The sequence below is a fragment of the Dasypus novemcinctus genome, chromosome 8 (assembly GCF_030445035.2).
Source record: "Dasypus novemcinctus isolate mDasNov1 chromosome 8, mDasNov1.1.hap2, whole genome shotgun sequence".
Lineage (NCBI taxonomy): Eukaryota > Metazoa > Chordata > Mammalia > Cingulata > Dasypodidae > Dasypus > Dasypus novemcinctus.
This window is the reverse complement of record NC_080680.1, coordinates 70,911,398-70,937,190: the sequence shown is the minus strand read 5'-3', so window position 1 is coordinate 70,937,190 and position 25,793 is coordinate 70,911,398. Positions and strand designations below refer to the sequence as shown.

The 25,793-nt window shown below is 36.8% G+C and overlaps 1 protein-coding gene across 2 annotated transcripts in view; it reads left to right on the top strand.

Annotated features, from left to right (window-relative positions):
- Positions 1–24,802, top strand: part of PLAA (phospholipase A2 activating protein) — a 66,959-nt gene extending 42,157 nt beyond the window's left edge. The window contains exons 8-14 of one of the 2 annotated variants that reach the window (XM_004447446.5): positions 1,820–1,977; positions 5,020–5,239; positions 6,649–6,717; positions 9,787–9,855; positions 12,626–12,727; positions 22,459–22,623; positions 24,060–24,802. In XM_004447446.5, coding sequence (XP_004447503.1) covers positions 1,820–1,977; positions 5,020–5,239; positions 6,649–6,717; positions 9,787–9,855; positions 12,626–12,727; positions 22,459–22,623; positions 24,060–24,625 — 1,349 coding nt within the window. In that variant the 3' untranslated portion in view covers positions 24,626–24,802. The remainder of the gene's footprint in view (positions 1–1,819; positions 1,978–5,019; positions 5,240–6,648; positions 6,718–9,786; positions 9,856–12,625; positions 12,728–22,458; positions 22,624–24,059) is intronic. The other variant, XM_058301949.2, reaches the window with a different exon arrangement.
- The last annotated feature ends 991 nt before the right edge of the window (positions 24,803–25,793 follow it).

The following is a 25,793-nucleotide window of genomic DNA, read 5'->3' as shown; positions in this document are numbered from 1 at the left end:
TTATGTTAATCTGCAGTGGATCTATTATTGTTTTAAATGGTTTCAATTATTTTTTATCTTCGCAGTTTTAATTTCAAATACATCTATTCAAATCAGTAGCTATAACCCACATAAACAAAAACTCTTTGAGGTTCTCTGTAACTTTCATTACTGTAAAGGGATCTTGAAACCAAAAGTTTGAGCACCACTGCATTGTATCATGTTTTTAATATTCTTAAAATTCCTAAAAGTATACCATTTTTGTCAATATATATATACATTAAACAAATATTTACTAAGTACCATCTGTGTGCAAGGAATTGTTTAGGCTCCAGAGAATATAGCAGATAACAAAGGGGATGCAAATCCCGGTTCTCATAAACTTATGTTCTAAGGAGGAGAGAGCAGATAATTAACATGTAATATATAATTAAGTCAGGTAGTGATAAGTAAATAAAGCAGTGATCTGGGCTGGTTTGTAATATTAAATACAGCAGTGAAGGAATTTATAATACTTGGGGTATCACTAGCACCTATAGAAAATAAATGCAGTCTCTGTGGCTTACCACAAGAAGTTTATTTTTTGCACGTTTAAAATTCAGTTGGTAGCAAAACATGGTAGGTGTATGTATGTTTGTGGAGTAGTTTTGCTCCTTACAGTTATTCATGGTCCCAGGCTGTGAGTAAAACCACCACTTCTGCATAGTTTTCCAAGGTCACCTTGGTCATAAACATCCAGCCAGCACATGGGAAGAGGAGAGTAGAGAATAATAGGTTTACATATAACTGGTTTGTATCATGCATACCCAGTTTCCACTGACCATTACATTACTCAGTTGTGTGACACGAAGGAACTGCAAGATGCAAGGGGGCTGGATAATGTAGCCTCTGGCTAGAGAAGCATCAACTCTACCTTATAGAATAGGAGCATGAATCTGTGGAGGACAGCCATCTGTCTCTGGCACTGAAAGACCTTTGAGTAAGTTGTTAAGGAGGCAAAGGGGCAAATCCTGCTGATAGGTGGGTGGAAAGCATTTTGGGCAGAGTAAACAGTAAAGCTCCATAGCTGAGGTGGCATGATGGTGGGAGGGAAGGGGTAGTAAAAGATGAGGCAGAGAGAATGGGGGGTGGGGATGGGCAGATGATGTTTGGCCTTGTATGCCACTCCAAGGACTTTGGCTTTTAAGAAGACTAAGTTGGGAAGCCACTGATGAGTTTTGAGCAGAGGAGTCTTAGAACCTACTTAACCTTTTGAAAGAATTCCTGTGATTGCCAGGTTGCGTATGGACCATAGGGGGTAAGGGCATTTGTAAGAGACTACTGAATTAATCCAATTGAGAAATAATGGTGACTTGTTCCCAGAGGGTAGCATGGAGATGATGGTAAGGATAAGTAGTTACTTAGATATGTTTTAAAGATAGAGCTGATAGAATTTGTTGTAGGATTGGCTGTCAGGTTGATTGAGAGAGGACTCAAATTCTTATATTTTTTGGCCTGAGCAACTGGAAGAATGGAGGGTTATTTACTGAAATGAAATGTGTTGTCAGGAGGCATTCAGTAATAAAACTTGCTTTATTTTCTGTGGTCCAGTTACTTTGTTGTAGAATTAAGATTTTAAGTCCTCCTTTATTTAATAAAATTTCCTGTTAGCCTTATTTTCTTTTGGCCACTTTTCTAGTAGAATTATATTCTTAAATCTTCTGTTTAGTAACATTTTGTTTTAAACCAAAATACATATTTTCTTTTCTTGGTAAATTTTAATATTAAGAATTTTCTATCTAAATGTTTTTGGATTTCACTATGCCATTTTACCTTTGATTCTTAAATTTTTTATTTTAAGGTACTAGAGAAGGACAGACTCGTCTAATCAGAGATGGGGAGAAAGTCGAAGCCTATCAGTGGAGTGTTAGTGAAGGGAGATGGATAAAAATTGGTGATGTTGTTGGCTCATCTGGTGCTAATCAGCAAACATCTGGAAAAGTTTTATATGAAGGGAAAGTATGTCAACTTCTACTTTCTAATTATTATTTTAAAGCATTAGATAAGTTAAAGGTTTTCTTCTCCTTTGTCCCCATACAATAAAATATTCTTTGGTTTTTTGGCATTTACAAATACATTATTGTAGGGAAAAGTTTCTCTTCTCCCTGTCTTTAAATAAGGGAAAAATCCCTTTCCATATAGGGAGAGTTAAACATTTAATAGGCAAATTAGTCGTTAACCTGTCTTTTAGCAGTTACCATATATAAGCTGTTCCTGACTATTTTGGCTTAGAAACTTCTGTACCACATTTCATCTAACGTCTCATGTCTGGCTGTAATTTAATTCAGCAAGATATAAGGATACCTGCAGGGCAGGGTTTATAATGCCAGTGTTTGGTGAGCAGGGCATGATAACAGCTAATATTTTTGGCTTTGAGATCAACAGTTAGAAACTGTCTTTTGGCCTTAGCATTAATATGTAAAGGCATACCTCACTTTATTGTGTTTTGCTGTATTGTGCTTCTCAGATACTATGTTTTTATAAATTGAAGGCTTGTGGCAACTTACATAGAGCAAGTGTATCCACACCATTTTTCCAAAGCATATGCTGACTTCATGTCTGTCACATTTTGGTAATTCTCACAATATTGCAAACTTTCATTATTATTATATTTGTTCTCGTCATCTGATCAGTTATTTTTGATGTTACTATTGTAATAGATTGGGGGCAGTGTAAACTACCAAGGTGAGATGGTAATCTTAATTGATAAATTTGTCTTGTGTTCTGACTGTTTCACCGACTTGCTGTTCCCCTATTTCTCTCTCTCTCAGTGGGCTTCCCTGTTCCCTGAGAAACAATGTTGAAATTTGTCCAATTAATAATATGACATTGGCTGCTCAGTGTTCAAGTGAAAGGAAGAGTATCATATATCTCAACTTTAAATCAAAAGCTAGAGATGATTAACTGTAATGAGGAAGGCATATCAAAAGCTGAGATAGGTCAAAAGGTAGGCCTCTTGTGCCAAATAGTTGGCCATATTGTGAATGCAAAGGAAACCTTCTTGAAGGAAATTAAAAGTGCTGCTCCATTGAACACACAGTGATAAGAAGCAAGACAGCCTTTTTGCTGATATGAAGAAAGTTTTAATGGTCTGGATAGAAGATCAAACCAGCCACAACATTCCTTGAAGCCAAAGCATAATCCAGAGCAAGGCCCTAACTCTGCAATTCTTCGAAGGCTGAGAGAAGTGAGAAGCTGCAGAAGAAAAGTGAGAAGCTAGCAGAGGCTGGTTCATGAGGTTTGAGAAAGGAAGTTGTCTCCATAACATCAGAATGCAAGGTGAAGCAGCAGGTGCTGATGTGGATGCTGCAGCAAGTTATCCAGAAGACCTAGCTATGATAATTGGTAAAGGTGGCTACACTGAACAACAGATTTTCAGTGTAGATGAAACAGCTTTCTATTGATGCCCTCTAGGACATCCTAGAGAGAAGATGTTTATGCCTGGCTTCAGAGCTTGAAAGGACAGGCTGACTCTCTTGGTAAGGGCTAATGCAGTGGTGATTTGCATTTGAAGCCAGTCCTCATTTATCGTTTCAAAAATCCTAGGGCCCTTAAGAATGATGCTAAATCTACTCTGCCTGTGCTCTGTAAATGGAATGACAAAACCTGGATGACAGTACATCTGTTTATAACATGGCTTACTGAATATTTTAAGCCCCTCTTGAGACCTACTTCAGAGAAAAAATATTCCTCTCAAAATATTACTGCTCATTGACAATGCACCAATAGCTCTGATGGAGATATTCAGTGAGTGTTGTTTTCATGCCTAACACATCTGTTCTGCAGCCATGGATCATGGGGAAATTTTGACTTTGAATTCTCATTTTTTAAGAAATGCATTTTGTGAGGCTAAGACTATCTAAAACCTGGAAATGAGTCACCATTCTGGATGCCATTAAGTGCATTTTTGATTCATGGGATGAGGTCAAATTATCAGCATGAACAGAAGTTTGGAAGAAGTTGATTATTCCAACTCTCAGATGACTTTCAGTGGTTCAAGATTTCAGTGGAGGAAGTAACTGCAGAAGGTGGAAATAGCAAGAGAACTAGAATTAGAAGTAGAGCCTGAGATGTGCCTGAATTTCTACAATCTCATGATAAAACTGTAATGGATGAGGAATTGCTTCTTATGGATGAGCAAAGAAAGTGGTTTCTTGAAACGGAATCTACTCCTGGTGAAGATGCTGTCAACATTGTTGAAATGGCTGCAAAGGATTTAGAATAGTAGATAAACTTAGTTGAAAAAGCTGTGGCAGGGTTTGAGAAGACTGACTCCAATTTGGGTAAAATGCTATCCAACAGCCATTAAATGCTACAGAGAAATCTTTTATGAAAGGGTCAATCAGTGCAGCAGATTTCATTGTGTCTTCTTTTAAGAAATCAACACAGCCACACCATCCTTCCACAACCACCACCCTAATCAGTCAACAGTCATCAGCATTGAGGCAAGACCCTCTACTAGCAAGATTATGACTCACTGAAGGCTTGGTTGATGGTTAGCATTTTTAAGCAATAAAGTATTTTTTAATTAAGGCATGTTCATTGTTTTTTTAGACATAATGCTTTTGCACACTTAATAGACTACAGTATAAAACATAACTTCTTTAAGTATTGGGAATCCAGAAAATTCATGTGACTTGCTTAATTGCAGTATTTGCTTTATTTTGGTGATTTGGAACTGAATATGTAATATCTCTGAAGTATGCCTGTAGCAATAATACATACACACACAATAAGATAAATAAAAGTAAAAAATAAAAATAAAGAAAATTTAAAAATAAAAATAAAATATTTATTTTGCAGCACATGTTGAAGGTGACTGTAGATGGTTGCTATTACTAATCTTTATGTAAGGAAGAAGATTTTAGCATTGCGCTTTGGATAAAGTTTAAGCACTGTAATTAAAATAAATATATTTGTATTATGTTCTGTATGTCATTGAAGTGTATATGAAGAGATAAGTTATTAATCATTTATCTCTCTTTTATATTTCTATTAAAGGAATTTGATTATGTTTTCTCAATTGATGTCAATGAAGGTGGACCATCATATAAATTGCCATATAATACCAGTGATGATCCTTGGTTAACTGCATACAATTTCTTGCAGAAGAACGATTTGAATCCTATGTTTTTGGATCAGGTGGCTAAATTTATTATTGATAACACAAAAGGTCAAATGTTGGGACTTGGGAACACCAATTTTTCAGATCCATTTACAGGTAACCCTCAAATTATATAGTAATTCTTTATTTTTTAAGTATAATTATAAATTTTTTTCTTCCAGTCTTATAGCCACACTGTAAACTAAATAAAATTAAGAAAGCTTAAAGAATTTCAATAATTTTTTCAAGTAGCGAAATTTTTTATGTTCCTTTATAACTGCTCTTTTAAATATATTTATATATATATGTGAAATTTGGTAAATAAGAATACTGAATTTCTGTTTTTAAGTGATACTAAATTATATTTGTATCAACTCTAGGCTGAAGCATGGTAGTTTTATTGTTTTCTGGGATAGAGGACAGGTGTAAAAGCTGCTGACTGTAGGTCTAACAGTCACTGCTTTTTTGCTCTTCTTAAACTCTATAACTTTAGGGAAGCGAATTTGGCTCAACGGATAGAGTGTCCGGCCTACCATATGGCGGGTCCAGGGTTCAAACCCAGGGCCTTCTGACCCATGTGGTGAGCAGGCCCATGTGCAGTGCTGATGCACGCAAGGAGAGCCATGCCACACAGTGGTGTCCCCTGCATAGGGAAGCCCCACATGCAAAAAGTGCGCCCCACAAGGAGAGCTGCCCAGCGCAAAAAAAGCACACCCTGCCCAGGAGTGGTGCCACACACACGGAGAGCTGATGCAGCAAGATGACGCAACAAAAAGAGACACAGATTCCCAGTGCTGCTGACAAAAATGCAAGCAGACACAGAAGAATGGACACAGTGAATGGACAAAGAGAGCAGACAATGGGGGCGGGGGAAGGGGAGAGAAATAAATCTTAAAAAAAAAAAAGACACAAAAATAAACTCTATAACTTTATAAGCATCTTCACACATATCTTATTGTGTACAACTCCAGTTTCCTTAAAAGTACTAACAAAATAAAATACAGTTTACATTTGTAACATATAAATGGAAATATGTTTCCTTTGTAGCACTCATTCCTTTTGTAATTCCCTTCTCCAGTAGCTTGTACTCTTCTGTAGATGACAGCAATCTTGCTCCCCTGCTGGATCCCTAACACTGACTGTACTGTTTGACACATAAATTAATGCACCCAGGGGTCCTCTAAAAGATTAGCATTTAAAGCCTTTGGCTTTGATAGCAACAGCAACAGCAGGAATTCTAGGAAATTTGTATAGACACTAGAACAGAAAGTGATTATATGTATCTATTATTTAGGTCAGAGACTAACTTCAATTCTGTTCTTAAATTTGTAGTTATTTTAATATTTATATCCTGGGCTAAGAGATAATAAATTTTAATAAATTAAAATTAAAACAAAACTTGACAAATAATTGAAATTTTAGTCTCTTCCCAACTATATGACTTCCATGTATAATTTCTGTCAGTGATATTTATGAACTTCACAATTTTGGTACACTTCAGCTTTTCCTTTATCTTGTATATATAGGTGGTGGTCGGTATGTTCCAAGCGCTTCAGGATCTTCCAACACAGTACCTGTAGCAGATCCTTTTACAGGTGGGATGCCATTTGTTTTTTTTTTTAAGATTTATTTATTTAGCCCCACCACCACCCCAGTGGTTCCCTTGTCTGTATGCTCATCTTCTCTGGGAGGTACCAGGAACTGAACCTGGGACCTCCTACATGAGAGACGAGTGTCCAGTGTTCTGAGCCACATCCACTCCCCACAGGCTGTGGCATCTGCTGGCTTGTGGCATCTGTCTTGTTGCAGTGAGTTGCAGCATCTCACTTGTGGTAGGTTGTGGTGTCTTGCTCGTTGCTGTGGGTTGTGGTGTCTGCTTGTCTTTAGAAGGCCCTGGGAACTGAACCCAGGACCTCCCATGTTGTAGGCGAACACCCACCTGATTGAGCCACATCCGCTTCCTGGGATGCAGTTTTATTTAATACATTTAGTTAAATTTTGTAGTATATGGCTTTCTATTTGAGAGCTATCATCCAGTAACTGAAAATTCCCTAACTATATTTCTAATTTTGATGGATCTCCTTTTCTTTAACTCTAAATTTTGCCTTTTCCTGGAGTACTTTTGCAGATGTCTCTTTGGCTTTTAAATGGCATATTATTAGAACTTATCATTTTCTCCATTGGTCCTTCCCTCCATGAGAGCAGAGTAGTTAAGAGTCTCTAAGCATCAGTTTAGAGTCAGACAGACCTTGGTTCAAAATCTTGCTCTACCATTTACTTCCTATGAGATAATGGCAAGGTACTTAACCTCTCTGAACCTATTTTTTTATCTGTAAAATTAGATAATAGGGGAACCCATCAACCAAGACAAATCATGAGTGCTGTCACTGGTGAGAAGCTACAGATAACAAGCAAGGAAGGAGCCATATGAGTCTCTGGTATTGGATGAAACAGTGCAGTCAAGAAGTTTGCGCAGGCATATTTTGACTTAGCATAGAAGGAGACTTACCACCCAGCTATCCAGCTATCCAGGATTAGTCTTCCTAATCTAGGTTATTAAAGGCCTTCGTGAAGCCCTTGAAGTAACGGTGTATTGTTTCAGAGTGAGTTTATTTACCAAGGTACACATGCTTCAGCATCAACAATACTGCCAGACTTAGACTTTAAATGAAGCTGAAGAAGTCTCTGTTTTCATAGTAACTTTGACATTTTGTATGATGCTATCATTGAATCTTCAGCCAGAGTGTCTGGACTATATATCCAACTTGGAAAGAGATTCATAGCCTTTATGGCATTCAGTGGCCTTGCAGATTCATTACACTGAGCTACAAAACTAACAACCTACTATCCTGTCCCAAACAGATTGGATTAATCAACTATCAAGCTAAATACTGTGATGGCATAATGTCTCTTAGGAAGTCTTTGATGACATAATGCAATTTGAAATGGTAGTAACAGTCTGAAGAGTAGCTAAGATGATGACTTAATCAGTCTGATCAGGCACAATGGTACCCTGAAACTTACACCAGCATGGTTTCTGAATCTCTCAATGGAGGCTTTTTTTCTGGAACAGAATGAACACCCAATAGGAATAAAATTAAGAGAACTCCTGGGGCTGCCAAACTAGAGCATGTTTCACTGTTGCAGTGTCAGTAGCTCTCAAGATATACAGCGATTGTAGAAATGTGCATGCTAAATGTCGTAGGGAATTATGCAAGCATTTGTTAATATAACTGAGCTATACTCTTATAAAAAATAGATTTTAAATGATACAATGTAAAATGTTTAGCAAAATGCCTGGAGTATGTATTAAGCACTCAGTATATATTGGCTATTATTATTGTTGTTGTTCCCCATATTTACCAGTGACACGAGGGCCTGAAGCTTTCTCCATGTGGCCTGAAACTTGAGATCAATCTTAATTTTTTTTCTCTTAATTAATTTATGTTGTTCTCAAACTTCTAATTTAATGTTAGAATTATCTGTTAAGGTTGTTTAAATTCTTTAACCCAAGATCCTACTCTCAGAGATTATGGTTCTCTAGATTAGTGGTACTAAATGCCATTCCCACCTCCAAAGAGTGAGTAAATGGTCTTGGGTATGGTTTGCTCGTAGGTGTTTTTGAAAGCTCTTAATGTGTTTCTAAAAGGGAAGCCAGTTTGGAGAACCACTAGGTCTTGGGTGGGTCCTGGGAATCTGCATATTGAACAGGTGACTCATTCAGTTGGTCTAAGAACCATTTAGCAAAGTGTAGGAGCTCACTCTGCCACTTAAAAACTTAATGCCTTGGGTGAGTTATTCAGTTCTCCTTTTCTAAAATAGCAGCAATAATAATGTTATCTAATTCTTAATATTATAAGTATGGGTATATAAGATACATAGCATATTGGCTGACATATAGTAAAAACTCAACAAATAAACTTATTCTGTGTTCTTCATTATTTCAATTAATTCTATTTATATCTGTTTTTTTTGTTCTCTTTTAGTACTGTTTGCCTTTATTGCATATGTTGGTCCTTTTATACCAATTCCTAGGTTATAAATTTGTAAAGACTGGAACTATAGGTCATCCTTCTTCTTCCCACAAAGATGTATCCAGGGCTTTGAACAACTCCAAATTCTGCTGATTCTCTGTCCGCACTTGTCTTTCATGTTCCTTTTCTTTTGCTTTTCCCATTTTCACTGAGACAGGCACAAGTATAATCTCAAATATTACTAGACTCTTATTACACCATCCTTAACTCTTACCTGGTCTCTTATTTTTTTATTCAGTCTTATGTGCCAGCAGGAATTATTCCTACTACTAATCCTATTCCTTTACTTAAATATCATAGCATTCACATTTTATTCTGTAAACTTTTAATAACTTCCTTTCCAATCTATTAATGCTTTGTACTTAATTACAATATATAGGGCATCTATGGATTATAGTAATATTTTGTAACTTCAGAATTACTTTTTAGCCAGCATTTATTGGGCACATACTGCATATCAGTGCTGTTCTAAGCATTTTATGTATTAAATTACGTGCATTTATGTTTATAAAGATGCCATTTAAAAATATAATTGATTTTGAAAATAAGTTATTTTATGTAAAGAAGGGACATTTTGAACTTTATAATTTGCAGTTAAGTTTTCTTACTAGGAGTATTATTGCATTTTAGGTGCTGGTCGTTATGTACCAGGTGCCACAAGTGTGGGAACTCCCATGGCTGGAGTTGATCCATTTACAGGTAAATATTTTTCTTTTGCTTTTTCTTAGACTTCTAAAATTCACTGAAACTTTTTCAGTGTAAATATTTTAAGAAAATTTGTATCATTTTCCTGCTTGAGAACTTATTAAATAATAAATGAAGACCATAGTTCTTAGCCTGGCTTTTGAAGTTTTCTGAGAATTGTTTCACTACTACACATAAGAATGATTTAGGGAGCTTTAAAAAAGTACCCCAGAGATGCTCACTTGGTCTGTTATTGCCCTTGAGTTGCTTCTTGGCAAGAGTAGTTTTATAATCTTCTCTTGTACTTCTAATATATATGGCCAGGATTGAAAACTTTTGTCCTACTGTGGTAAGGCTGATCTCCTTACTTCCCCTGTCAATCTGTGTTTATTCTAATCTCTCCTCTTTCGTTCTTGCTTAATGTGTTGAGAATGTTATTCATTACTATATTAGTCAGCCAAAGGGATGCTGATGCAATGTACCAGAATTGTTGGTGTTTTTTATTTATTTTTTTTTATTTTTATTTATTCCCCCCCCCCCAAGTTGTCTGCTCTCTGTATCTATTCTCTGTGTGTTCTTCTGTGTTCACTTGGATTCTTGTCAGCAGCACTGGGAATCTGTGTCTCTTTTTGTTGCATCATCTTGCTGTGTCAGCTCTCCATGTGTGCAGTGCCACTCCTGGGCAGGCTGCACTTTTATCACGCAGGGCGGCTCTCCTCGCACTCCTAGGGACACCCCTGCGTGGCACGGCACTCCTTGCGCACATCAGCACTGCGCATGGACCAGGTCACCACACATGTCAGGAGGGCCTGGATTTGAACCCTGGACCTCCCATGTGGTAGGTGGATGCTCTATCAGTTGAGCCAAATCCGCTTCCCTCTGTTGGCTTTTATAAAGGGTATGTATTTGGAGTAGAAGCTTACCATCACCGGGCCATAAAGCATAAGCAACTTCTTTCACCAGAGTCTGTTGCCATGGGTTGGAACAAGATGGCTGCCAGTCTCTGTGAGGGTTCAGTCTTCCTCTTATTCCTAAGGCTCCATGGTTCCTGCTCCTTCCAGTCTCAGCTACAGGCTGGCATAAGGCTTTGTCTTTCTCACTGGGGCTCATTTTTCCCTGGCTTAGCTGCTCTGTTCTCTCCACAAGGTCAGCTATAGACTATCAGGTTCTCTGTCTTCTTTGGGCCTCTGTCGTGTCCATGGAGCCATCTTATTCCTCTATATTCTTCTCCTGTGTGTTTATTTCCTGGGGCTCCAGCATAAAAACTCCCACTCTCTCCTCTGCCATGTAGTTTTCTCCTACTGATGTAATCCAATCAAAGTCTTAATCATAATTTAATCAAGTAAAAGTGAAACCTCTGAATCTAATACAATCTGATATACCCAGAGCAAATCAGTTTACAAACATAATCCAATATCTATTTTTGGAATCCATAAACAATACCAAACTGCTACAATTATATTATACATTGTTCTCTTTTAGAGAACCCCAAAAAGATTTTCCTTTTATGACTTAGGCTAGGGATTTTTGGTATTCTCCTGAGCAACCAGTTTTGTGGGTTTGTTTGTTTTTTTTTAAAATTTTTAACCTTAGTCTGGAGTCTGACATGTTTATTGTTGAATATATATAGGCACGCTTTCTTTATTGTCTGTCAGTAAAATACAGAGCTATATTTGTGGTCCACCTCTTGAAAATATGACAGACATCTTGACATACTTCTCCTACTTTTCTGGATATCCACAGATGCCCCTTAATAGTTCATCCACTTTATCATAAGCTCTCATTGTACCTTTAGCTTTTCCTTAAGAGAACTTTTCAGTGTACTTAGTTGTTTGTATGATACTTGATTAGCAGTGCTTCTCTTCATTACAACTAGACTTTAAGAGTATAGGCAGCTTCTGTTGGCTGATCTTAGATTGTGTCAATAAATATTTTATGCTTTACAAAAAAAATTAGAATTCATTTTGTGCATTTGCCTCATTACTTGCTTCATCTTACTTTATCCACCATCTTCTCTTTTACTCCCTAATATACTCCAAGATTAAAATACTTTGTTCATATTTTTGCAAAATACCTTACTTTTATGTTGAAACAAAATGGAGAGAAAATTACAATTTGAAGTGCAAATAAGATATAAATTAGATTTAATTAATGCTTTAGTTTAAGCCTCTTCATTTACTGAATATTGCTGAATTTTCATTCTGTGCCAGTTTTTTTCTTCAATATCAGTTAATGAGTTTTAATTACTGTAAAAGATACTTAAGAATTAAAAATGTATAAAAGACTAAGATCCCTGCCCTTCAGGAACTTACAGTTTGGGATTGTAAAGATGATACACAAAATGATTAGAGAAAATGATAAAGCATGCTATATTATTTGGAAAAAGCAATAAAGGATATGAGATGGGAGGGATCATTATGTCTTAGAGAAGATAGGAATGAAGTGTTTGATAGTTCTCTTGTATTCTTTGATCTTTTTAAAATTTATAAGTTAGCTAAATGTTAAAAAATATAAAAGTAGAAAAACATGAGATGGAAAGACCTTGTTTAAACTCCCATTCCAAAACTAAAGGTTATTATGCCAATCTATAAACCATCTACAAAAGTCTTGTGAATATCCTTTTCCTCCCCGTCTCCTATTTTTTTTAGGTTGCTTGTTATTTTTTTGCATGGACTGTTTGAGCAGTTACAAATCTCAATAAATGTGAAAACAAAGTCAAATAATTTTTAAAATCTCATTTTTGACCATTCCTTATGATTTTCATCATCTTCTATTCTTTAAATAGGGAATAGTGCCTACCGATCAGCTGCATCTAAAATGGTGAATATTTATTTCCCTAAAAAAGAAGCTGTAACTTTTGACCAAGCTAACCCTACACAAATATTAGGTAAGTGTATTTTAATTTAAATACCTTTCTTGTATATTCACAGATTGTTGGAGTTGCTCTCAAGATTATTTCTCCTCCTAACATGTAAGAAGCTGGGTGCTTGTGTGAATAGAATAGAGACTTACATTGTAGCATTACATAATTGTATCAACTACAGACATACAGTCTGATAATTGACCCTTCATACTTTTTTTTTTGCATGAATTGATATTTTTATTCCACCCCTCCCACCCAGTATCATGCTCACCAAAATATAAGTGAAAGTTTTTTTTTTTAAGTTGTTGAATGAATAAATAGAATTGACATTTTTTTTTTTTTTGGTATTGATTACAATGTCTAACCTAGTCTGTCACACATATAGTACATAGTTATTGATTGAACTGATGTTTTGGATTATAAGCAGATCCTGTACCACAGTAGATATCACCTACTGGCACATAAGAATTAAGTAAATAGCAGTTATTACTAGATTATATCTAGAAAATACCAAAGTCAACAAGGTGGCATAGTGTGGAAAAAAGTCACATCTACTATGGGGAAAGGATAATGGGTGGTGGAAACATCAGAAAATTAGGGCTCAAAGGTAAAAAAAACTTAGCTGATGGGCCTATGAGCAAAACCCAAGTTCTCAGTAAGGGTGCTCTTTCATTCAATTTGCTTTAGATAATTGCAGGTAATTACCCTCTAGGTCAGAGGTTTTTAACCTTTTTGTACCCCTTTGCCAGTCAGGTAAAAACCATGGACTTCTAAGTCCACACTATACTATATATTATTTAATAAATTTATCACACCCACACCAACTTTTCCCACAAGAATAATGTTTTTTTGAATTTCAATTCAAGCTCACGGACCCCTGGTTAAGAACCCCTGCTTTAGGTCTTTATTACTGCTTCTAAAAAGGAGAAGAGGACCCAAAGTGGGCCTCTTGAAGGTAAGGGTATTTATAGCTGTTCCTTTTTACTTTCTTTTCCCTGTTGTTGTCCAAGTATCATGTTGAAAAACTGTTTTTATGGCAGTCAGCTCCTTAAAAGCATTGGCCAAGTGATGGTCCCTCTTCCCAATCTGTCATTCTTTGAGTTTTCTTTTTAGCCGTTTTGATAGCTGAACAATAGCAGTAGATAATGCCTATAGTTCCGCTCTCTGATCTTCCCACCCCTTTTCCTTTTAAGTAATTTGATGCTGGTATAGATTCAAAAAATTCAGATGTACCTAATCTTGTGTGAATACATTAGTTTATCCTTGTAGCAGTTTTCACCTTAGTAAACACTTGTATTTTTCACTGTTGAGCTTGCAGCCAACAATGTTCATCATTGTAATTAAAAAGATTTTGTGACTTCTTTTTCAAATATGGTACTAAGTGTTCTTGGTACAATACCACTGCATTTAAAAAAGGTGAGGTATACGGAAGTTTACAATATCACGTACTTCCAAGTAAGTCGTTTATGATCAGAAGAATCTAAAAATAGTGTAGATGTGACCGTTTTCTACCCTACATCACCCTGTTAACTCCAGCATTCTCGAGACCCAATCCAATAGCAATAACCAACATTTAAAAATGCATGTATTTTCTTAGAGAAGTTTTGTGTTTACAGAACAATCATGCATGAAATACAGAATTTCCATACACTACCCCAATACCAACACCTTGCACTGGTGTAGAACATTTGTTACAGTTGATGGTAAGACTATTTTGTAACTGTACTTTTTTTTTTTTTAAGATTTATTTATTTTAATTTATTTCTCTCCCTTTCCACACCCACCCCCCCTTTCTGCTTTCTGTGTCTATTCGCTGTGTGTTCTTCTGTGTTCGATTGTATTTGTCAGTGGCATGGGCAATCTGTGTCTCTCTTTGTTGTGTAATCTCGCTGCATCAGCTCTCCGTGTGTGTGGCACAACTCCTGGGCATGCTACGCTTTTTTTGCACTGGTCGGCTCTCCTTACGGGGCACACCCCTTGCGTGTGGGGTCCCCTAAGCAGGGGATACCCCTGCTTGGTGCAGCACTCTTTGCACGCATCAGCACTGCACGTGGGCCAGCTCATCACATGGGTCAGGAGGCCCTGGATTTGAACCCTGAACCTCCCATGTGGTAGGCAGATGCTCTATCTGTTAAGCCAGATCCTCTTCCGTGTACTATTTTTTTTTAACAGTTGTTACCTTTGTTAAAATCGATGAAAGATTATTAAAATAGTATGAACTATTATCCATAGTTACATTAGGTACATTTTTTCCCATATACCATCCTATTATTAACACTTTGTATTAGTGTTGTACACTTATTATAATTCATAAAAGAACATTCTTATACATCTTCTACAATAGGGTTCACTGTGTTATACACTCCTATGTTTTATCCTTTTATTTTTTTTTCTGGTAACATATATGATATAAAGTTTCCCCTTTAACCACATTCACCTGTATAATTTGGTGCTGTTAATTAGACTTAAAATATTGTGCTACTATCACCACCACCCATTTCCAAACCTTTACAGTCAACCTAAGTAGAAATTCTGTACAAATATAGTATCAACTACTCATTTTCTAACCCCATTCTTTCCTCTGCTAACCTATATTCTAGAATCTAACACTATGAGTTTGTTTATCATAATGAGTTCATATCCGTGAGATCATACAATACTTGTCCTTTTGTGTCTGCCTTATTTCACCTAGCATAATGTTCTCAGGGATCATTCATGTTGTCTCATGTATCAGGACTTCATTCCTTTTTATGGCTCAATAATACTCTATTATATGTATATATGGCATTTTGTTTATCCATTTATTGGTTGATGGACATGGGTAAAAACACTTAGAGAATAGGAATACAAGGATGCTTCCTCAAAATGATAAAAGGCATATATGTAAAATACCTTAATACTTACTTTTTTCTTTTTGTAGTGAAGACATGGTTTATTTTTGGTGGAATTTTTTTTTTTACTTCTTAAATTTATTGAAGTATATCACTCATACATAACATACATAAACAATAAGTGTATAGTAATAGTTCTGAACTTACAAAGCAAACATGCATAACATCATACAGGGGTCCCACACATCAACCCACCACCAACACCTTGCATTGTTGTGAGACATTTGTTACAAACTATTAAAGACTATTGTCAAAATCTTACTACCAACTATAGTGCTTATCTTACATTTGGTGGGCTTTCCCCCCGAACCTACTATATTATTATTTTTTAAATATATTTTTATGATAGATTATAAACTTAGAAAACAATCATTCACATGTATAGAATTCCCATACAATACCCCTCTATCAACACATTTTTTATAGATTATGAGATAATATCATACTGTTACCACCAGCTATGGTCCATCATGCACATTTGGCATACTTTTTCCATACTTCCCCATTAACAACACAGTATATCTTTGGCATAGATGCATGAATATTACAACATTACTGCTAACCACAGTCCATAGGTTACTCCAGTTGTATTTTTTCCATGTTTCTCCAGATTCCCACCTCCTTGCAATAGTGATGTAAATCTCCTCTAGTTCACAAAGGACACTCTTGCATCTGTACCATCAACCACAATTCTCATCCACTTCAGGGTTTACTGTGTTTTTCAGTTCTTAGAATATTCTATAGCTTTTAATCAGTTGGCATTTACATCCCTAGACTACCTTTTTCAGCCACATTCCCATTTATAAACCAGGTGCTACTCACTATAGTGTGTTACCATCCACTCTATCCATTTCCACACTTTTACAATTAAAGCTAATTAAAACTTCTACATACATTAAATATCAATAGGGAAGCAGACTTGGCCCAATGGATAGGGTGTCCGCCTACCACATGGGAGGTCCGCGGTTCAAACCCTGGGCCTCCTTGACCTGTGTGGAGCTGGCCCATGTGCAGCGCTGATGCGCACAAGGAGTGCCATGCCATGCCAGATGTCCCCCGCGTAGGGGAGCCCCACGCACAAGGAGTGCACCTCGTAAGGAGAGCTGCCCAGCGCGAAAGAAAGTGCAGCCTGCCCAAGAATGGCGCCACACACACAGAGAGCTGACGCAGCAAGATGACACACCAGAAAGATTCCTGGTGCCACTGATAAGGATAGAAGCGGTCACAGAAGAACACACAACGAATGGACACAGAGACAGTTGGAGGGGTGAGGGGAGAGAAATAAATTTAAAAAATAATAAATCTTAAAATATATATATATATATCAATAGTCTACCTCAGTCCTCCTCTTATATCCTTTAAGAATCTACCACCTACCATCAGGTCTGGAAGATATTTTCCTATATTTTCCTGTAGAAGCTTTATGATTCTTGCTTTTATATTTAGGTTTTTGTTCCATTTTGCGTTAATTTTTATATAAGGTGTGAGATAGGCATTCTCTTTCCTTCTTTTGGCTATGGATATCCAGTTCTCACAGCACCATTTGTTGAATGGACTGTTCTATTCGAGCTGGGTGGGTTTGACAGGCTAGTCAAAAGTCACTTGATCATAGATGTGAAGGTCTGCTTCTGAACCATCAGTTTGGTTCTATTGGGCTTTGTATCTGTCTTTGCCAGTGCTAGGCTGTTTTTACCACTGTAGCTAGGTAATATCATTTAAAGTCCAGAAGTGAGAGTTCTCCAACTTTGCTTTTTCTTTTTAAGATGTTTCTGGCTATCCAGGACTCCTTATCCTTCCAAATAAATTTTTAATCATACTTTCAATTTTTAAAAAAATAATGCTGGAATTTTTTATTGGGATTGCATTGAATCTGTATACCAATTTGAGTAGGTTTGACATTTTAATGATATTTAGGTTTCCAATCCATGATCATGGAATGTTCTTCCAGTTTTTAGGGTTTTTTTTCCATTTCTTTTAACAATGAGCTGTAGTTTCCTTTTCTTTTTTTTTTTTTTTAAAGATTTACTATTTGTTTATTTCTCTCTCCTTCCCCACCCCCTGTTGTCTGCTCTCTGTGTCCATTTGCTGTGCATTCTTCTGTGTCCGCTTGCATCCTTGTCAGTGGCACCGGGAATCTGTGTCTATTTTGTTGTGTCATCTTGCTGTGTTAGCTCTCCATGTATGCGGTGCCACTCCTGGGCAGGCTGCGCTTTTTTCTCACGGGGTAGCTCTCCTTGTGGGACGCACTCCTTGCTCATGGGGCTCCCCTATGTAGGGGACACCCCTTTGTGGCATGGCACTCCTTGTACACATCAGCACCATGCGTGGGCCAGCTCACCACACCAGTCAGGAGGCCCTGGGTTTGAAACCCTGGACCTTCCATATGGTAGGCTGATGCTCAATCAGTTGAGCCAAATCCTCTTCCCAAGTTGTAATTCTCTGAATACAAGTATTTTACATCATTGGTTAACTTTATTCCTATATATTTGGGTTTTATCTGTCATATTTTATTATTACCACTCTTTTGACACTTTTAGTTACTTTTATTGATATAAAGGCCCCCCTCTCCTGTCTTTTCTTTTCAGGCTGTAACATATGCTTTAGTATTTCCTGAAAAGCTGGTCTCTTGGTTACAAACTCTCAGTTTCTGTTTATCTGTGAATATACTAAACTTGCCCTCATTTTTGAAAGACAGTCTTGCCAGGTATAAGATTCTTGGCTAGAAGCTTTTTTCTTACAGTATCTTAAACGTATCATGCCACTGTCTTCTTGCCTCCAGGGTTTCTGATAAGAAATCAGCACTTAATCTTAGACTTTACATGTTATGCATTGCTTTTCTCTTGCTGCTTTCAGAATTCTTTTTCTCTTTGGCATTTGACATTTAGTATGTGTTTCAGAGTTGGTCTATTCAATTTATTCAGATGGGAGTACATTGTACTTCTTGAACATGGATGTCTATAACCTTCAATAGGGTTGGGAAAGTTTCTACCATTATTTCCTCAAATATTCCTTCTCTTCTCCTTTTGAGACACTTATGACATGTATGTTTGCATGTCCCTCACTGTTGCTTAGTTCCCTGAGACCCTGATCAATTTTTGCATTCTTTTCTTTATCTGTTCTTTTGTATGTTCGCTTTCAGAGGCCATTTCTTCAGGTTCACCAATACTTTCTTCTTTCTCCTCAAATCTGCTATTATATGATTCCAGTGTACTTTTAATTTCATTTATTGTGCCTTTCATTCCCATAAGATCTGCTATTTTTCTATGTATGCTTTCAAATTCATCCAATTAATATCCTTAATCTCTCTAGCCATCTCATTGAATTTATTAAGGGGATTTGTTTGAACATCTATGATTAGTTGTCTCAACTCCTTTATGTCATCTGGAGTCTTACTTCGTTCCTTTAATTGGGCCACATCTTCCTGTTTCTTGGTATGGATGGTAATTTTTTGTTGGTGTCTTGGCATTTGGCTTAGTAGATATATTTATTCTGGGTGCAGTTTCTCTCTTTAGTTTGGGACTTTCTTGCCCTTTTCTTCCTTGCTGGTTGTGTAGTAGGAGCCAAGGATGTAGTTGGTGCTGCCAGCTGTGGAGGTTCAAGCTGCCCTTATTGCCCAGGGACTGATGAAGCTTCTCAACTTGCTTCTTTGCCAGGCATAGGTAGAGAGCCACAGCTCTGTGTAATAATCCAAGTCATGCATCCTAGACTCTAGTTGCTAGAAAGACTGATGAAGCTTCACACTCCTACCTTTTCTGCCTGGGGCGGGGATGGATCTGCAGGTGTGGGCAGCAATCTATGCCATGAGGGTCCAAAATAACTGCAGTTGCCCCAGTAGACTTCCAGCTGTGCAGTCTGTGCCAGCCGAATGTTTCTACAGTTAATTGGACAGGCTGGTGTAAGGCCCACCAGTTTCCTTCCTGCTAGAGGTGAGGCTGAAAGGTAGGCAAAGCTATAGGCTGATCTGGGTGAAAGAAACTGGTCCCTACCATCACTGTGATTTTCAGTCAGCCCAACTCCCCCTCATGCCGTTAAAATGGTGCTACCTGCCTCTTTCCAATTTGGACACGTTCATACTTTAGCTGCCCTTTGGGTTTTACTTTTACTGAATTTACTAATCAGTAACTGAAATTGGTGGCCCACTGTCTCTTCCTCCCCTGTTTTTGGGAAATGGAACATCTACTTCCGGCCACAGAATAGCTCCCGAGGCAGCTTGCACCACCAGCATAGGATGATCACCGGCCTCCTCAGCGTGGCCTGTATTTTCCCAGAGAGGCTGGTGCAGGTGCCCCCAGCTTCTTCCCTGCCAGAGGTGGGGTTAGTGCTTATGCTAGAGCTGCAGTCTGATCTGGATGGAAAGAAGCCAGTGCCTACCAGCACTGTGATTTTCAGTCCACCTGACTTCCCCTCTGCCAGGGGCAGGGTTAAAATGGCAGCTACCTACCTTTTTATGACTTGGACAGCTTCAAACTTTAGCTGTTATTAGAATTATAATTTAGCCCTCCAATTTTACTAGTAGTAGCTGATGTTGATGCCCAATCATCTCTTCCTCCCCCATTTTTGGAAAGTGGAGCTTCCAATTCCACAATTCCAGCTGCAGAATAGCTCCTGAGACAGCTTACACCACCAGTATTGGATGGGAACCAGCCCCCGGGGAGTGGAGCACTGTATTTATGAATCTTCTGTGCAGATGGGCAGTCTCCTTCCATTCTTTCAAGGATATTTCAGGATGCTCTTCTGGTCTCCTGGAGCTACCAAACAGGTGCATTACATAGCTAGATTACTAGATAGATTACTAACTGCTCTGTAGCAGGAGCTCACTCTAGGAGTACCTTACTCTGCTGCCATTTTGCTGGTTCCATCCCCTTAATGCTTTCTAAAGAGCTTTATAATGAGGGAAAAAAATAACGAGGAAAAATTTAAATTCCTCTCCCCAAGTTCTTAATGTTCTTGGGGAATAGGAAATAATGAAAATTGTCTTCAGTCTAGCGCTGTCATAATAAATTACCACAAACTGGGTGTCTTTTAAAAAAAAAACAAATTTATTGCCTCACAGTTCTGGAGGCTAGAAGTCTGAATCAGGGTGTCAGAACAGCCGCAATCTGCTTTTCAAAATCTGTAGAATTCTAGAGGTTATTTGCCTGCAATCTCCAGCAAGTTCTGTTAATTGTGGCATAACTCAATCTAAATCTCCACCCCTGCCCTCTCTCTGTGTGTCTGTGTCCAAATTTCTTAGGCACCAGTCCCCCTGGATTAGGACCCACTCTAATCTAGTTTGATTTCATCTTTAATAACATCTTCAGAGATCATATTTCCAAATAGGATCACATTCACGAGACTGGCAGGATTTGAACGTATTTCTTGTTGGGGACACTATTCCAATCTGTAACAAAAATGAATTGTTGGGGACTGAATATGCCTCAAGCAATTGAACACCTGACCTCCCGCATGGGAAGTCCTGGGTTTGGTTCCCGGTGTATCCAAAAGAAGAAAAACAGACAACGAGCAGACAATGAGCAAAAAACAAGTAGCAGACAACAAGTAAAAAAACAAATGTGCAGGGAGCAGATATAGCTCAAGCAACTGAGCGCCTGCCTCCCACATTGGAAGTCTCGAGTTTGGTTCCCTGTGCCTCCTAAAGAAAAAACACAGGCGGAACAAAAAACAATGAGCAGACAACAAGCAAACAGAAAAGGGAGCCATCTTGGGGTGGGAATGAATGAGAAAAGAACTTTAAAAATGAAGCTATCTTAGCTTAAAAAATGAATAACCCTTATAAATTATGAAAGGTTGTTTTAAATTCTGCATATAAAATGAAAATGCTGTGAAAACTTTGTTGTTAATTTGTTTTTCTCAAGACAAAATGACATTTTTTAATTGGACTAAGAGTACTACCAGCTCTGTTTCTCACAGAGATCATGATGAGAATTGAGATAACATATGTACGTGAATATAAGGTAGGGGTTTTTGGTCAGTATGGCCAGTTGTAACTCAGATAACTGTATTATCTTTATTTTAAAAAAGGGCTCGTAGGTGTTTTCTTAACTGCTGTATTTTGAACAGTAAAATATATGACACTTTTAGACAAATGACTTTTTCAACTGGTGTACAAATCTAATATATCTCTATTTTGTTGTTGTTGTTTTTTTTTTTTTACAATTCTTAAACTGTTTTTTTCACTGGTCTGTTAGTGTTAAAGTTTTTGACACCAAAGAACAGTCAGACAGGCCCAGATTTCCATTTGTGATGGGTAAAATTCTATTTATCTTCTTAAGCTTTTGTGATAGGAATTACGTTTTTTTAATTCTTTACATAAATACTTTTGAGGCAACAGTGTTAGATGACTCAAAGTTGCACTACTGATGACAAGGATGCTGATACAAAGATGCATGTGAAAGGTTTGAAAGAACCTTTATGAAATATGAACATGGACGGGAATGCAATATTTCCAGAAAATATGTTTTTAAAATAATATTAATATGTGCATATAGAACTAAATATTATAAATGGGCATTTAATTCTTCACCTATTTCATTGACAACTATAAAAGTTGACATAAGTTGGCCAAAAAAATTTTTAATTTTCTCATTGGAAAATGAGGGATTGACTTACATTTGGGCATATATGGTAATGTTTAGAAGTTCTTAGAAAATAATAATAAAATTAAGCTGATCACAGTAAACTTTTACCATACCGTGCTCAACTTAAACTAACAGGCCAGGATATGTGATGTTCTTTTATAATTGCAGTGAAAAGTCTTAATTTCCCATAATGCAAGGTAGGGTACTCTTACCTGAAAAGGTTTGCATTTATGTATTATCTAGTGGTTATAATTAGGAAACTGAAAAGTTTGTTTTTGGTTTCCAGGTAAACTGAAAGAACTTAATGGAACTGCACCTGAAGAGAAGAAATTAACTGAGGATGACTTGATATTTCTCGAAAAAATATTGTCTCTAATATGTACTAGTTCCCCAGAAAAACCCTCAGCACAGCAACTTCAGATTTTGTGGAAAGCTATTAACTGGCCTGAAGGTACATAAATGCTTCTCAAAATGTAACAAGAAAGCAGAAAGTAATGTATTTTCACTTCTATCAGTTAACTTGTGTCTCTAGAATTAAATAAAAATTAATCTAGCTAGCTCTAATTCACATTGCAAAAAACTTCGCAAAAAGGATTCATTATACCACTGTAATTTGTAATCTTTCAGTCGCATGCTTTATGAGAATCTAAAGATAATGATTCCTGTACATGTACCATTTTGTGTACTGTTTCAGAACATTTGTGGATCACACTGTAAGCCATCCAAGAAACTCTGCGACATACAAACCCCAAGTTATATGTACTTCCTATAAGTGTTTGCTTATTTGCTTGTTTTTCAGTTATGTCACTTAATTCCTTTTTTTTTTAAGGAGGTACCAGGGATTAAACCCAGGACCTCGTACATGGGAAGCAGGTGCTCAACCACTTGAATTGCAGCCACTTTTTACTTAATTTCTTTCTTTTTTTTTTTTTTTTGGCAAGGTACCAGGCCTGGGAATTGAATCCACGACTTCATATGTGGGAAGATGGGGCTCAGCTACTGAGCCACATCACATTGGCTTCCCTGAGTTATTTTTGTTTTGCTAGTTGTTTGTTTTTTTGTTTTTTTTTTTAGGAGGTGCTGGGAACCAAACCCACATGTGGGAGTCAGGGACTCAACATATTGAGCCACATCCATTCCCTTAATTCTTTTTTAATTCCAAAATTTCCTTTTCCCCATTAATTTTCACTCCACTGATTTGATTTGTTGGAGAAAAGGTCATTTGCTCTACAAAATGCCTCACAATTGTGGGTTTACCTCATTACTTAATATGTTCCTCTATTTCCTTTTATTGGCATAATTAGATTTTTGCTCAATTTTTTAAGGTAAAAATTCTTTATAAATGATGCTACATATTACCTTTATATCACAAGGCACATAATGTCTTGTTGCCTCACTTTTAGTCATGCAAAGATGGTTTAGTGCATTTATTTAGATGTCTACCCAACCCACCCACCAAAAGCTCCCCATCAACCTAATAGTATCTTATTAGCATTTGTTAACAAGAATTCTTTTATAAAGAATTTTGTATCTTCAACTCTGTTCTCCTGATAGGAATTTTCAAAGTAAGGCCCCATATCATTCATTCCACAGGGATTTATTGAATACTCAGTGTGTATCAAGGTAACCTGAATGATTTCCTTCATTTTTATGTATGATCTTGTAGCAATAAATCCAGACTATAAAAATATAAAAAATCAGTAGCAAGAGTTTTATAAAGATAAACATTGTATAAAGCAGGCACATCAATTTTCACATTTTCTATAAAATGGTCAGGTATTAATTTTGTAGTAGGAATATAAAATCCTTAAAAATTGAAAGTTAAGTAACAGTCATAAGGAATTTTCTATATTTTCATAAACATTAATGATTTTTTCTTTCTAACAGACATTGTCTTTCCTGCACTTGACATTCTTCGGTTGTCAATTAAACATCCCAGTGTGAATGACAGCTTCTGCAATGAAAAGGATGGGGCTCAGTTCAGCAGTCATCTTCTCAGTTTTCTGAACCCTAAAGGAAAGCCAGCAAACCAGCTGCTTGCACTCAGGACTTTTTGCAATTGTTTTGTTGGCCAGGCAGGACAAAAGCTCATGATGTCCCAGAGGGAATCACTGATGTCCCGTGCAATAGAACTGAAATCAGGGAGCAATAAGAACATTCACATTGCTCTGGCTACATTGACCCTGAACTATTCTGTTTGTTTTCATAAAGACCATAACATTGAAGGGAAAGCGCAGTGTTTGTCAGTAATTAGTACAGTCTTGGAAGTTGTACAAGACCTAGAAGCCACTTTTAGACTTCTTGTGGCTCTTGGGACACTTATTAGTGATGATTCAAATGCTGTACAATTAGCCAAGTCTTTAGGCGTTGATTCTCAAATAAAAAAATATGCCTCCGTATCAGAACCAGCTAAAGTAAGTGAATGCTGTAGACTTATCCTAAATTTGCTGTAATTCTGGTAGCAAGGGGGGAGGGAAACTGAGATTTTTAATTAATTAGTGTTCTCTTTTTCTTACATTTTACATGACTGATTACAGGTGATAAATACTGTGGATGAAGTAAATTTCAGATCTTGTAAAGGGGAGGAAGGGGAGAGGGAAACAAAGGAAAAATAAAAAAAAAAATTTGCACTGATTGTGAGATTTTCCTGTGTGGTATGGGTAGGTCTTCAAGAGTATAGAAACAAATTCAGAAAGAACTGTAAACAACATTACAAAAGCTACATGGCATTCTACCTTACCTTAGCCACTCGAGAAGACATGGGCTTTTATTTATATAGCCTGCTTTTACTATTTATATATCCCAAAGTAGTAATTCTTGGTAATTGTCTGTTACTTAACTTCTCATCTATTCACTTTGAGTGCTGGATTCTTTCAGCAGCACTGATAAATTTCAAGATCTTGTTTTCGAATACTTCAGAATTTAAAAAGTTTTGAATTATTCCAGATGTTGACAAGATAGAAAATAATTTCTTGATTTGTCATTTGTAAATAGAAAGTATATTTGTTTGGCTCATTCTAGATGAAGCAAAAGAGCAAATTGCTATGCTATGTAAGTAATGAGTCCACAAATTGATTCTGAGTTTATGAACCATCTTTTGTTTGTCTCTATTTGAGATAACGTCATTTTTCATCCAGGTTTTGATACTTGATTGCTTATTTTTGATCATTTCCATTATTTCAGAAGAAATTTGAATTGTTTTGAATTTTATTAGGTAGTTGTTCAAGCAAAAGTACCTCAAATTACATAATTTGCAAGGCTAGATAGAGCCTGACATGTAAAACTAGTATTTTTGAGCCCCTAGATGGTCCAGGTACTGTGCTAAGAAAATTATGTAATCCTCAAACCCCCTTTAAATGAAGGGTATGTATTATCTCTGTTTTCAGAATTAAAGAAAATGTGATGAGTAATGATAGGGAAAAATAAATAAATAAAGCCAAGAGTGAGGTAAGTACTCAAAGTGATTGCCATATTATACATTCTAGAGAGGGGATCACAAATTTGTCTCTGAACAAAGAAGGAAACATCCCATTAATTACAAAACTGACACAAAGTAGAAGACATCCCAATAACTATACAATCCATCTGTGTCTAAACCCATTTTCAGAGAAGCATAAATAT